Consider the following 13,109-nt stretch of genomic DNA (forward strand, 5'->3'; position numbering starts at 1 on the left):
TCTTTTTAAGTCAAGAGGACCAAAACTGTGCATAGAATTCAAGGTGTGGTGCCATCAGCACCTTGTACAACTGGAACAAAATCTCCCTGTTTTAAAACAGCATAGCCTTCACAACAAAGGCCAACACATCACTTTTCTTCTCGACTAGTGTTCCCCAAATACTAGTATGCTTATAAGAAAGTGAAATCTTGTATTGTTCTAAAATAGAAATTTGGAACATTTTCTATTTCAATAGGTACATTTACTGTCAGAGAAATGTATACAATGTACATCCTGAAATTCTTTTTCATTTTCATTTGATTTCTCAAAAGGTTAGATTAAATAAATAGTCACAAGAAGCACATAAACACAGTGGAATATCTATTAGTGATGGGTCATTAACAAGATGGGCATGATTGTGACATATGGACAGATCAGAGAGAAACCAAAGAGATGGAGAAAGTTGCAGATTCACATCTAGAGAAAAAGAGAATCAATGGTGCTGTTTAACATGAATTTGGCATGAATAGTTCGGCATGAATTTTAGTCACCATTACAATGCAGAAAATAAAAGTGTCAATTTGTGAGCAAGACTTTCCACAAACCGATTTAAGATAATGTCCAGATAAATTATTTTGGTGCTTTACAATTAAGCAGCCATCAGCACACACTGCTAGCTTTATATGTAGAGTAGTTACTTGGTACAGTAACCAAGAAAGGAATAAATGCATTCAAGGGAATAGCTAAAGCAGGAAATAAATCAGAATAATTATGTGCTATCACACATTAATCACATACTATATATTTTGCTTAGAGGGTACTTGGACTTACCTGGAATTGCTGTCCTGTGCAAAGGATTAGATGTTCATATGGTACTTTTCTGCCTCCAGTTACAATTACATGTTTAGCAGCTCTGTCAATACCAATCATCTTATCAACCACCATATTAACCCAAGAATGCAATGACATCAGAGCATAATCGTCATGTTCATAGCTGTGACTGCAGAATGAAAGGGATATTTTTATTGTCAATTTCACTCTTTCTAATATAAATTAGGCATTTTGTAGGCAATGAGTCCACACTTCATACTATTGGCTAAACTAAGCTTGCAGTCAAAGATTACTACATTTTTTATAGGTAACCTGGAGCAATCTAAATTAAATCTCAGATGGTAACATATCAAAGTGAAGCACTATGCAGCTTATCTTTATAATACATAGTTGTATGTGATAACATTTCTGCATTATGACTAAGAAAGACAGAGATTGAAGATATAAAGCATCCCACTTATGACAAGACTATTGATGAAGAAGCTTTGTTGCCAAAGGTGGTATTCATATTTGCCACAAACAGCAATAAGCGGCTAAATTGTTTGTGAATGCAGTTGCCTGAAGGTTATGTTTTGCTATACATCAGCATAACTTTACTGTTCTGTGAAAAGTATCTGCAACCTTTTATTTTTTTTAACTCAGTAGACAATAGGGTCTGAATTTAATATCTTTAAGATCTTCAACAATATTATACATACTCAACATTCCACTGAAGCAGCAGGCCAAATTATATACAGTCATCCCTCCTTATCTGCGAATTCAACCAACCGTAAATCGCAAAAACCCGGAAGTGCTCGAGCATGTACAGACTTTTTTTTCTTGTCAATATTCCATAAACAATGCAGTATAATAACTATTTTACATAGCATTTACATTGTATTAGGTATTATAAGAAATCTAGAGATTTAAAGTATACGGGAGGATGTGCATGGGTTATCGTGGATCGGGATCGAAAAAATCGTAAGTTCTCCTACTAAGTAATTCGGAACAGGTACATCCGGTATTACTTAGAGTTAGTTAGTCAAACATTTGTCTTAGTATATAGTATATATTTTACATTTCTATGCATATAAAACACTTAAGAATGTATGTTTCAGCGCCGAGCTCGGGAACGGAATTTCCTGAGTTCGATCGAGTGACAGACTGCTCCCGAGTGCGCTCTCCACCGTGCCAGGTTGACGTGGAGGATCAAAAACCCAAAACCCCAAAACCAATAATTAAACCACTGCGTTGCTTAGTAATAATTGTAGCTTTCATCGGGGCAGAGCCTTTCTCACTTTATCCTTTAAAATTGTTCCGATCGTTGACCGACGTAGCCTAACGCTTTTCCAATGACTGATGGCGTTTCACCTTTTTCCGATCGCTTTATTATTTCCACTTTATTTTCATTCGTGATCGTGATTATTTCCGTGAACAGAAACACTGTGGATTCAGAGTTTTACCGCTGGGTCCTAATGTCCACTGCACTGAGACAGATTAAATAAGGTCTGGGATTCCAATGGGTCCAAAAGATCCACCGCATTGAGACAGGTTGAATAAGGGACTTGAGCATCTGTGAATTTTGGTATCTGCGAGGGGTCCCAGAACCAATCCCTCGCAGATAAGGAGGGCTGACTGTATTGAAGACTGACTGATGTTGATCAGATAAAGAGATAGCAGTGCTACTGTTAAGCCAAGGCACTGTTTATGATCATCAAAAAATATCACAATAGATATCAGGGAAGGAAATAAATATATTTTTTAATAATTATGTAAAGATATATTGTATAGAGCATAACACATAGAGAAGTTGGGCCAGTTTTTGAGTTGAGTATTTCTATGTAATGTAACTCTATGTCAGGCATGGGCAAACTACTGCCCACGGGCCATATGCGGCCCGTTAAGCTTTTTAATCCGGCCCGCAGAACTTGATGAAATTATATTAATAAACCTTGTTAACGTTTTCCCCCCGCAATTCTGGCATTTTCCCAATAGATGACGCACTCTATATACATTGACCTTTGTTGAGGTGCAGCGTATTACTCCACATTTGCGCTTTACTCTTTGTTCGGCTCGACCTATTTGTGTGAACAGGCGTTCAGCGTCATGAACATCAACAAAGCCAGCCACAGATCCAAGTTAACTGACCAACACCTCAGATCCATCCTGAGAATCGCCACAACAAAACTAAATCCAGACTTTGATGCGCTGGCTAAAAAGGGAGACCAACAACACTGTTCCCACTGAAATTAAAAATAAGTTTCTTCGTTGTGTTATGTAAAAAATGCATTTGAAAATATTTTTTTCAATAAGCCTTACATGTTACATGTCATTTCTGTTAAGTGATGGACATGAGTAGTGTGCAGGTGCACGTACGTTCTCAAAATAATAACGTGCTCCGCATACTGGCGCACTGTCACTGTTCTGTCTTTGTGCTGGTCGTTGTTGAGTTTTGGCACAGGGGACAATTGAATAAGAAGGAGCAGGACAAGTAGACCTGCATCTCCTACCGTTTTTGAAATAAAGACAGTCAGGAGGAGAGTGATGATGATAATATCTTGAAGGATAACAGAATTTTCAGTGCTTTAAAATAATAACTGTTACTATTAAAAAAAGCTGTATTTTATTCATTTAATTTTCAGTGTTTTAAAAGTCATTTCAATAAATAGCTAAATACCATGGGACTTCAAAGACAGATATTTTGTTGTAATGCATTTGTTCATTTTCAATTGAAATTAAAGCATATGTTTTCTACATATCCCATGATATTTTATTTTCTCTGATGAGGTGTATTACCAAAACACTCCATCCATCTGCTCCTGGTCCGGCCCCCCTGTCAAATTTTAGAACCCTTTGTGGCCCACAAGTCAAAAAGTTTGCCCCCCCTGCTCTGTGTGATGCTTCCAACAATAAAACAAGAACTTCTCATTGCCTAGATTAAATATGGTCTTTTTTAATTGTTTGTGCTTACTGTCATCCTCCACTACATAAATGTTCAAAACATGTCAAGTATTAACTATCTAATGTACATACCTTCTGGTTTGGAATCTTCTACAGGAGGGATGTGTGTGGGACACAGGAACTGCACATGTTGAAATCAATGTAATGTTATTGAAGCGAAGGTGTGGGCTGAAAAAGAAAGTATAGATAACTAAACTACATTGAATTAAATCTGTATAAACATAGGGCCAAAAATCAAGAGCACTAGAGAAGTGAATTGGAGAGAGAAGCTTGCATTTTCTACATATATGCATTAATATGAAATCTAGCAAAACACAACCAAGGCCACTAACTTGGTCTTCATTTAAGTCTGTGCAGTGCACAAGTGGCAAAGTGTGCACTCTTCTCCCAACATATGCAGAAGCCTAGATAAATTAATATAATGCAATCCAACTTTAAATATATTCTTAATACACAGAGGAACTCAGCAGGCCAGGCAGCATCTTTGGAAAAGAGTAAACAGTTGACGTTTCACGCAGAGACCCTTCATCAGGACTGCTGATGTCCTCAAGCAGGGAGTCCTGATGAAGGGTCTTGGCTCAAAGCATTAACTGTTTACTCTTTTCCAAAGATGCTGCCTGACCTACTTTACTAACTCAAACAGTCTGTTGATGTAGAAAATTGGAGGATCACCTGTTTTCAATTAATTCATAAGAATAAATACACCCTCTTTCTGTAAGGTCCAAAAGTATGGTAGATTTTCAACAGACCAAACCAAAATGAAGACAAAAGAGCATTCAAGACAAGTCAGGGAAATGATAATAGAGAAACACAAATCTGGAGAAGGGTATAAGGCCATCTTGACCGCACTGAACATACCTTGGAGCTCAGTGTGGTCCATCATGAACAAGTCAAAAAAATATGAATCCACAGCCTCTAAGGCGTTGCACAAAAAGGATATTTATGGAAGAGTGGCAAGACAGAAGTCTGGCTATGTAAAAAAATCTCCTTGCCCATAAAGCTATGCAAAGTGTCATTCAGAAGATACTGTAAAGATGTGGAAGAAGGTTTTGTGGTCAGACGAGACTAAAGTAGAACTTTTTGGTCTCAACACTAAGCGGTATGTGTGGCATAAATCTACCAGGTAACACTATCCCTACTGTAAAGTATGGTGGAGATGGCATCGTGCAATAGGGATGATCTTCAGCAGCAGGGACAGGAAATCTGGTCAGGATTGATGGAAAGATAAATGCTGCTATAGACAGAAAGCTTAAACTGGGGAGGAAGTTCGTCTTTCAGCAAGACAATGATCCAAAGCACACCACTACAGCAACCATGACTTCAAAGATTTTAAGAAAACATTCACTAAAGGATACTGCACAAGATATGAAATCATAGTAGTAGCAACAGTGGCAAGAATATATTAGCACAGATTTGTCAAGTCGTCAAGTTTATTGTCATTTCGTCCATAGACTGTTGGTACAGTACACAGTAACAACAAAACAACGTTCCCCCAGGACCCTGGTGCTACATGAAACACAAAACTACACTAGAATATGTGAGACAGCACAAGGCTACAATAGACTACGGACCTGCACAGGACTACATAAAGTGCACAAAACAGTGCAGGGCAGTGCAATAATTATACAAACAAGACAATAGGCACAGTAGAGGACAAATTACAATATAATAATAAATGATGTAGACATCAGTCTAGACTGAGTATTGAGGAGTCTGATGGCTTGGGGGAAGAAACTGTTCACAGTCTGGTCATGAGAGCCTGAATGCTTCGGTACCTTTTACCAGATGGCAGGAGGGAAAAGAGTTTGTGTGAGGGGTGTGTGTGGGGTCCTTCACAATACTGTTAGCTTTGCAGGTGCAGCGTGTAGTGTAAATGTCTGTAATAGCAGGAAGAGAGATTTTGATGATCTTCTCAGCTGACCTCACTATCCGCTGCAGGATCTTGCGATCCGAGACGGTGCAATTCCTGAACCAGGCAGTGATGTAGCTGCTCAGGATGCTCTTGATACATCCTCTGTAGAATATGGTGAGGATGGGGGGGTGGGAGATGGACTTTTCTCAGCCTTCGCAGAAAAGTAGAGACGCTGCTGGGCTTTCTTGGCTATGGAGCTGGTATTGTGGGATCCAGTGAGATTCTCTGCCAGGTGAACACCAAGAAATTTGATGTAATCGGCGAACTTGATGATGTGATTCAATCTGTGTATTGCTGCACAGACATGGGTCAGCAGAGTGAACAGCAGTGGACTGAGCACACAGCCCTGGGGTGATGGTGTTGGAGATGCTGCTCCCGATCTGGACTTGGAATTGGCTAACTAACAAAGGACAGAGAATAAAGGTAAAAATCATCATCAGATTGCCAAGCTACGACAGATGGGATGCCAGTGGATTTTTTATGTATTAATAACTGAGATAAAGTGACCAAGTGCATTGCAAATTTGCTGATGATACACAAATAGTTGGCAAGCAAATTCTGTCGAGGACACAAAGGCATACAAATAGGTGGAGTGAAGTTTGTTAGAATTGTACAATATGGGTAAATGGAAGGTTATTCATTTCAGGGAGAATGGAAATGAGCAATATTGTTAAGAAGGAGAAAGAGTGAGAGTCAGGGTCAACATGTTCTTGTAAGGATGGAAGGCAGAAAAAGCAAGTAAATAGAATGTGAAATGACATAAACAGTTTGATAAAAAGGAAGCATATCAAATATAGGGAACTGAAAACAGGTAAGGCCCTTCAGCAGAATATAGTGTGGGCACTGCTGAGGAGATATACCAGAATGTAGCGTGGCATGGAATGCTTCATTTATGAGGAGACTGGAGAGGCTGTGTTTGTTTTCTTTGGAGCAGGGAAGGCTGAGAGGATCCTTATTTGAGGATGTAAATTAAGGGGGGGGGGAATAGATAAGGTAGATAGTAGAAAACTTTCTCCCGTTAAGCAGATGTCAAAAACAGGAAGAAAAGGTTTAATTTGAATAGAAAAGGTCTCAAAGGGATTTGAGGTAATTTCTTTCTCCCAATTTGCAGAAGAGGATAGAAGCACGGGCGGCATGGTGGCATTGTGGCGAGTGTAATGCTTTGGAGTGCCAGCAGAGACAATCAGGTGTCAATCCCCTTATGACTGTGTGGTTAAGCACAGCTACAATGCCATATTTGAGTTTGCTGATGACGCAACTGTCGTAAGCAGAATCAAAGGTGGTGACAAATTAGCAAATAGGAGGGAGATTAAAAATCTAGCTGAGTGGTGCCATAACAACAACCTCTTACTCAATGTTAGCAAGACCTTGGAACTGATATTGGCTTCAGGAGGAGGAAACCAGAGGTCCATGAGCCAGTCTTTATCAGAGGATTAGAGGGTCAGCAACTTAAATTCCTCGATGTTATCATTTTGGAGAATCTGTTCTGGCCCAGCACGCAAGTGCAATTATGAAGAAAGCAAGGAAGCGCCTCTACTTCTTTAGGAGTTTGCCAAGATATGGCATGACATCCAAAACCTTGATAAACCTCTATAGATGTGCAGTGGGGAGTATATTGATTGGCTGCATCACAGCCTGTTATAGAAACACCAATACCCTTGAACTTGCAAAAAAGTAGTGGATATGGCTTAGTCCATCACAGGTAAAGCCCTCCCCACCACTCAGCACTGTCACAGGAAAGCAGCAATCTTTATCAGGGATCCCCACCACCTGATTTGCTCTCTTTTCATTGCTGCCATCAGAAAGAAGGTACAGGAGCCTTGGGACTCATACCACCAGGTTCAGGATCAGTTATTACCCCTCAACCATTAGACTCTTGAACCAAAGGGTATAACTTCATTTGCCTCATCACTAAGATATTCCCACAACCTATGTAATCACTTTCAAGGACTCTTCATTCGAAGTTCTTGATATTTATTGCTTATTTATTCATTATTATTATTCCTTTCTCTTTGTATTTGCATAGTTTGTTATCTTTTGCATATTGGTTGAACATCCAAGATGATGTGGGCTTTCATTGATTCTATTATTGTTATTATTCTATTACGGATTTATTGAGCATGCCCACAAGAAAATGAGGCTCAGGGCTGCATATGGTGAGATATATGGACTTCAATAGTAAATTTACTCTGAACTTTGAATTCCCACTACTGTCTAAAAGGAGTTTGTATGTTCTCCCTGTGAGCTTGTGGTTTTCCTCCCACATTCCAAAGATGTACAGGTTAGTAAATTGTGAGCATGTAGTGATATGCTACACACAGAGCTAGAAATAACAACACGCAGTCTGTAAGTTGCACTCCAGACTAGTTTACTCAAACTTCACGGCACTGGCTTTTACGCAGTTCCGTTCCCGCCTTCTCCAGGTAGAAATTACGTCAGAGGTGCATTACAAAAGTCTCTTCCTGCACGCGGGTTTTCTCCCCTTGCTGGTAAAGAAGGACCAGCGCTATTCTGGGGCTGGCCTCTCTGCCGACGCGCATGCCATTTTGTGAGACGGTTCGCCTGCGTAGAAAGTGGGTCGCCACATAACCCCCACCCCCTCAGAACCGGCGATACACCCCCCCCCCCCAATGTCCACAGTCTGGATCAGTCTTTGTTTGGGTGGTCTGCCTCTGCGCCACGGTGCCTGAACCTCGACCGGCTGCACCAAGTCCACATGGGCCGGTTTGAGTCGGTCCACCGTGAAAACCTCCTCTTTCTCCCCAATGTCCAGAATGGACCCGTTGTTCCCGATCACCTTGAACAGCCCCTCATATGGCCACTGTAGCGGTGCCCGGTGTGCGCCCCTTCGTACAAATACATGCTTAGAGTTCTGCAGGTCTTTGGGTATGCAGGTTGGGATCTGTCCGTGCTGTGAATTTGGTACGGGGGCCAGGTTTCAGATTCAGATTCAGTTTATTGTCATTTATAACCACAAATACAATGCAGTTAAAAAATGAGACAACGTTCTCTGGAATTATATCACGAAAAAAGCACAAAACAGACCACACAAGAAAAACCACATAACGTTTGGTAATCCCCAGTCCAGATTCCAGAGAGGCTGTTGCGTATCGATATCGTGCTACCGTCTTAGCATGTTCCCCGGAAAGGAACTACAAACCCATCAGACAAACCCAAAGCTACAAGACCTACACAAAACCACACAGTTACATATAGTTATAGTCAACATATAGTTTCAACGGTGCAGACAAAACCATAACTGATAAAAGACTAACTGACAAAGACCACATAATTATAACACATAATTTCAACAGTGCAAAGCAATATCATAATCTGATAAAGAGCAGTCCATGGCACAGTTTTAAAAGAAAGTCTCAAAGGTTGCCGAGCCTTTTGCATAGTCTGACCAGGACTACTGCGGGTTCTTCCTCTTGCCCCCTTGGGGCTGGTATGAACTCTCCTGGGATGACCAGGGGCACGCCGTACAGCAGCTCGGCTGACGTGGTGTGCAGATCCTCTTTGGGCGCTGTGCGGATTCCAAGCAGGACCCAGGGAAGCTCGTCCACTCAGTTAGACCCTTTCAGTCGGGCCACAAGAGCCGACTTCAAGTGACGGTGGAAGCGTCCCACTAGTCTGTTTGATTGTGGGTGATAGGCAGTTGTGTGGTGTAGCTGTGTTCCCAACAGGCTGGCCACAGCAGACCACAGGCTGGAGGTGAACTGGGCGCCTCTATTGGAGGTAATGTGGGCTGGTATCCTGAAGCGTGCTACCCAGGTTGCAATCAGCACTTGGGCGCAGGAATCGGCGGTGGTGTCGGTGAGCGGGACCGCCTCTGGCCATCTCGTGAACCGGTCTACTATAGTTAGGAGTTACCGCGCTCCTCGCAACACTGGCAGGGGCCCCACGATATCCACATGAATGTGGTTGAACCTCCGGCAGGTGGGTTCGAACTGCTGCGGCTGGGCTTTGGTGTGCCGCTGTACCTTGGCTGTTCGGCAATGCGTGCACGTTTTGGCCCATTCACTGACCTGTTTGCGAAGTCCATGCCAAACAAACTTGCTGGAGACCATCCGGACGGTTGTCCTGATAGATGGGTGCGCCAAGTCGTGTATGGAGTTGAAAACTCACTGCCGCCAGGCTGCCGGGACAATGGGGCGAGGTTGGCCGGTAGCCACGTTGCACAGGAGGGTCCTCTCACCTGGGCCTACAAGGAAGTCTTGCAGCTGCAAACCCGAGACTGCGGTCCTGTAGCTAGGCATCTCGTCGTCTGCCTGCTGCGCCTCCACCAGTGCTGCATAGTCCACCCCCAGGGACAGGGCTTGGGTAGCTGGTCTGAAGAGTGCGTCTGCCATGACGTTGTCCTTTCCCCAAGATATGCTGGATGTCCGTCGTGTACTCAGAGATGTAGGACAGATGTCACTGCTGGCAGGTCGACCAGGGATCAGACACCTTTGTGAACGCGAAGGTCAACGGTTTGTGGTCCAAGAACATGGTGAACGGCCTGCCTTCCAAGAAGTACCTGAAATGCTGGATTGCCAAATATAGTGTCAACAGTTCCCGGTTAAAGGCACTGTACTTGAGTTTGGGTGGCTGTAGGTGCCTGCTGAAGAACGCCAGGGGTTGCCAGCACACCACCGACTGCTCAGTTGGATGCGTCCACTGTGAGGGCAGTTGAAACGTCTGTTCTGGGGTGCACCAGCATCGTGGCATCTGCCAAGGCTTCCTTGGCTTTAATGAAAGTGGCTGCGGCCTCTTTGTCCCAAGTAATGTCCTTGCCTTTACCTGACATCAGGGTGAACAAAAGGCGCATGATACAGGCTACTGAGAGGAGGAAGCGGTGGTAGAAGTTCACCATACCAATGAACTCCTGCAGGCCTTTGACTGTATTGGGCCGGGCGAAGTGGCGGATCGCGTCTACCTTGGAAGGCAGAGGTGTTGCCCCGTCTTTGGTAACCCTGTGGCCCAGGAAGTTGATGGTGTCGAGTCCAAACTGGCATTTGGCCGGGTTGATCGTGAGGCCAAGATCACTCAGGCGGGAGTACAGCCGGCGGAGGTGGGACAGATGCTCCTGACGACCACTGCTGGCAAACAGGATGTTGTTGGAATAGATGAATGCAAAGTCCAGGTCGTGTCCCACCACATTCATTACCCGCTGAAACATCTGAGTGGCATTCTTCAGGCTGAACGGCATTCGGAGGAATTCAAACAGACTGAACGGGGTGATGAGTGCTATCTTGGGATGTCCGGGATTTGATGGTAGCCCTGGACGAGGTCTGCTTTGGAAAAGATGCTTGCCCCGTGCAGGTTTGCTGCAAAGTCCTGTATTTGCGGCATGGGGTAGCGGTCTGGAGTTGTAGCCTCATTCAGTCTGTGGTAGTTGCCGCATGGTCTCCAGCCCCTGGCTGCTTTGGGCACCATGTGCAGGAGGATGGCCCATGGGCTGTCAGACCACTGTACGATCCCCAATTCCTCCATCCTCTTGAACTCCTCCTTTGCTAGGCAGAGCTTGTCCGGGGGAGCCTTCATGTGCGGGCGTGGAGGGGTGGTCCCTGGGTCAGAATGTGGTGCTGTACGCCGTGGCTGGGCATGGCTGTCGTGAATTGCGGTGCCAGAACTGATGGGAAGTCCGCCAGGACTCTGGTGAATTCGTTGTCAGACAGCGAGATGGAGTCCAGGTGTGGGGCCAGCAACTTGGCTTCACCCAGGGAGAATGTCTGGAAAGTCTTTGCACGGACCAGTCTTTTCCCCTTGCAAGTCAACCAGCAGGCTGTGAGCTCGTAGGAGTGGTTGGGCCACAGCGGTCAGTGTGAAGTCCCATGTGAACTGGCTGGCACCGAACTGCAGCTGCACTGTGTGGTGCCATAGGTCCATATTGTGCTGCCATTTGCGGCCGTCAGGGTGGGTCCTGGCTCCCTGTTGTGGGTGTCGTACCCCGTCAGGGGTAAGATGCTGATTTCCGCTCTGGTGTTGATCAAGAAACGGCGTCCCGATTGTTTGTCCCAGACGTACAAGAGGCTGTCCTGGTGGCCAGCTGCTGTAGCCATTAGTGGCGGCCGGCCCTGGTGTTTCCCAGGAACTTGCAGGGCGGGCGACAACAGCGGGCTTCTGTGCCCCACCGCTGGATGCAGAAACACCACTGTTCATTGGCCTCCTCCCTCCTGCCTCTGGGTTGTGTGTGCTCTGTTGCAGGGCCTGGTCTGGCCTGCTGTTGGGCACGTGGCTTGGTAATCTGCCCGATGGATGCCCCGCTCTCCCTCTTGGTGTTCCATAGCACGTCTGCCCAGGCCGCCACCTTCCAGGTATCACTGAAATCTGCGTTGGCCAGTAGCAGATGTATGTCCTCTGGCAGTTGCTCTAGGAACGCCTGCTCATACATGAGGCAGGGCTTGTGTCCTTCAGCCAGGGCCAGCATCTCGTTCATTAATGCTGACAGTCTCCCAAACCATCCAGGTGCAGCAAGCAGGCACCTCGCTCACGCTGTGAGAGGCCAAAGGTCCCTATGAGCAGTGCTTTGAATGCTGCATATTTGCTTTCTCCCAGGGGTAACTGTATGAAATCCTCAACCTGGGCGGCTCTCTCCTGGCCAAGGGAGCTCACCACGTAATAGTAATGCGTCGAATCAGAAGATATCTGCCAAATCTGGAACTGGGCTTCAGCTTGGTCAAACCACACGCGTGGTTGCAGCGTCCAGAAAGTTGGCAGTTTCAGTGAAACTGCGTGAACAGATGAAGAGTCGATCATCTTTGGTCCAAATCCCGTTTGGACCGTCGGGGTCACCAGTGTAGCGATGTGCTACACGCAGAACTAGAAATAATGACACGCAGTCTGTAAGTTGCACTCCAGACTAGTTTATTCAAACTTTGCGGCACTCGCTTTTACGCAGTTCTGTTCCCATCCTCTCCGGGCGGAAATGACATCAGAGGTGCATTACAGAAGTCTCTTCTCGTGTGTGGGCTTTCTCCCCTTGCTGGTGAAGAAGAAGGCCCAGCGCCATTGTGGGGCTGGCCTCTCTGCTGACACGTGCGCCATTTTGTGAGCCGGTTCACCTGCGTAGAAAGTGGGTCGCCAAAGGCGTGCTATATTGACGTCAGAAGCATGGCGACATTTGCAGCACATGCTTGGACTATATTGGTCATTGAAGCAAATGACATCTCGTTTTATCTTATCCCTCAAAACATTTGAGGAATATCTTGACAAACATTTGAGTTGCCAAGGTATAAATGCTGTAGACTTGGTGGTGATAAATGGGATTGGCAATTACGTTCACTTTATTGTCAATATGGACATGGTGAGCTGAAAGGCCTTTATGTGTGTTGTGAGTATTGTGCATACGGTGTTAGGTGATAGATAGATAGACAGATAGATACTTTATTGATCCCAAAGGAAATCACAGTGTCACAGTAGGTATCCAAATATGCAAATATTAGAAGAGGAGTAAGAAAAAAAG

General features: G+C 44.7%; 1 protein-coding gene across 5 annotated transcripts in view; it reads right to left on the minus strand.

The window, feature by feature from the left end:
* The window catches only part of cfap61 (cilia and flagella associated protein 61), a 169,765-nt gene that overhangs the window by 80,304 nt on the left and 76,352 nt on the right, over positions 1-13,109 (minus strand). For all 5 annotated transcript variants that reach the window (XR_009515173.1, XM_059986284.1, XM_059986283.1 and 2 more), the window contains 2 exons: positions 3,823-3,918; positions 811-979 (listed from right to left, as the gene is read on the minus strand). Coding sequence is in view for 4 of the 5 variants with exons in the window: in XM_059986284.1 (XP_059842267.1) it covers positions 811-979; positions 3,823-3,918 (265 nt within the window). In the remaining variant the exon portion in view is untranslated. The remainder of the gene's footprint in view (positions 1-810; positions 980-3,822; positions 3,919-13,109) is intronic.

This window comes from Hypanus sabinus, chromosome 12 (assembly GCF_030144855.1).
Source record: "Hypanus sabinus isolate sHypSab1 chromosome 12, sHypSab1.hap1, whole genome shotgun sequence".
Lineage (NCBI taxonomy): Eukaryota > Metazoa > Chordata > Chondrichthyes > Myliobatiformes > Dasyatidae > Hypanus > Hypanus sabinus.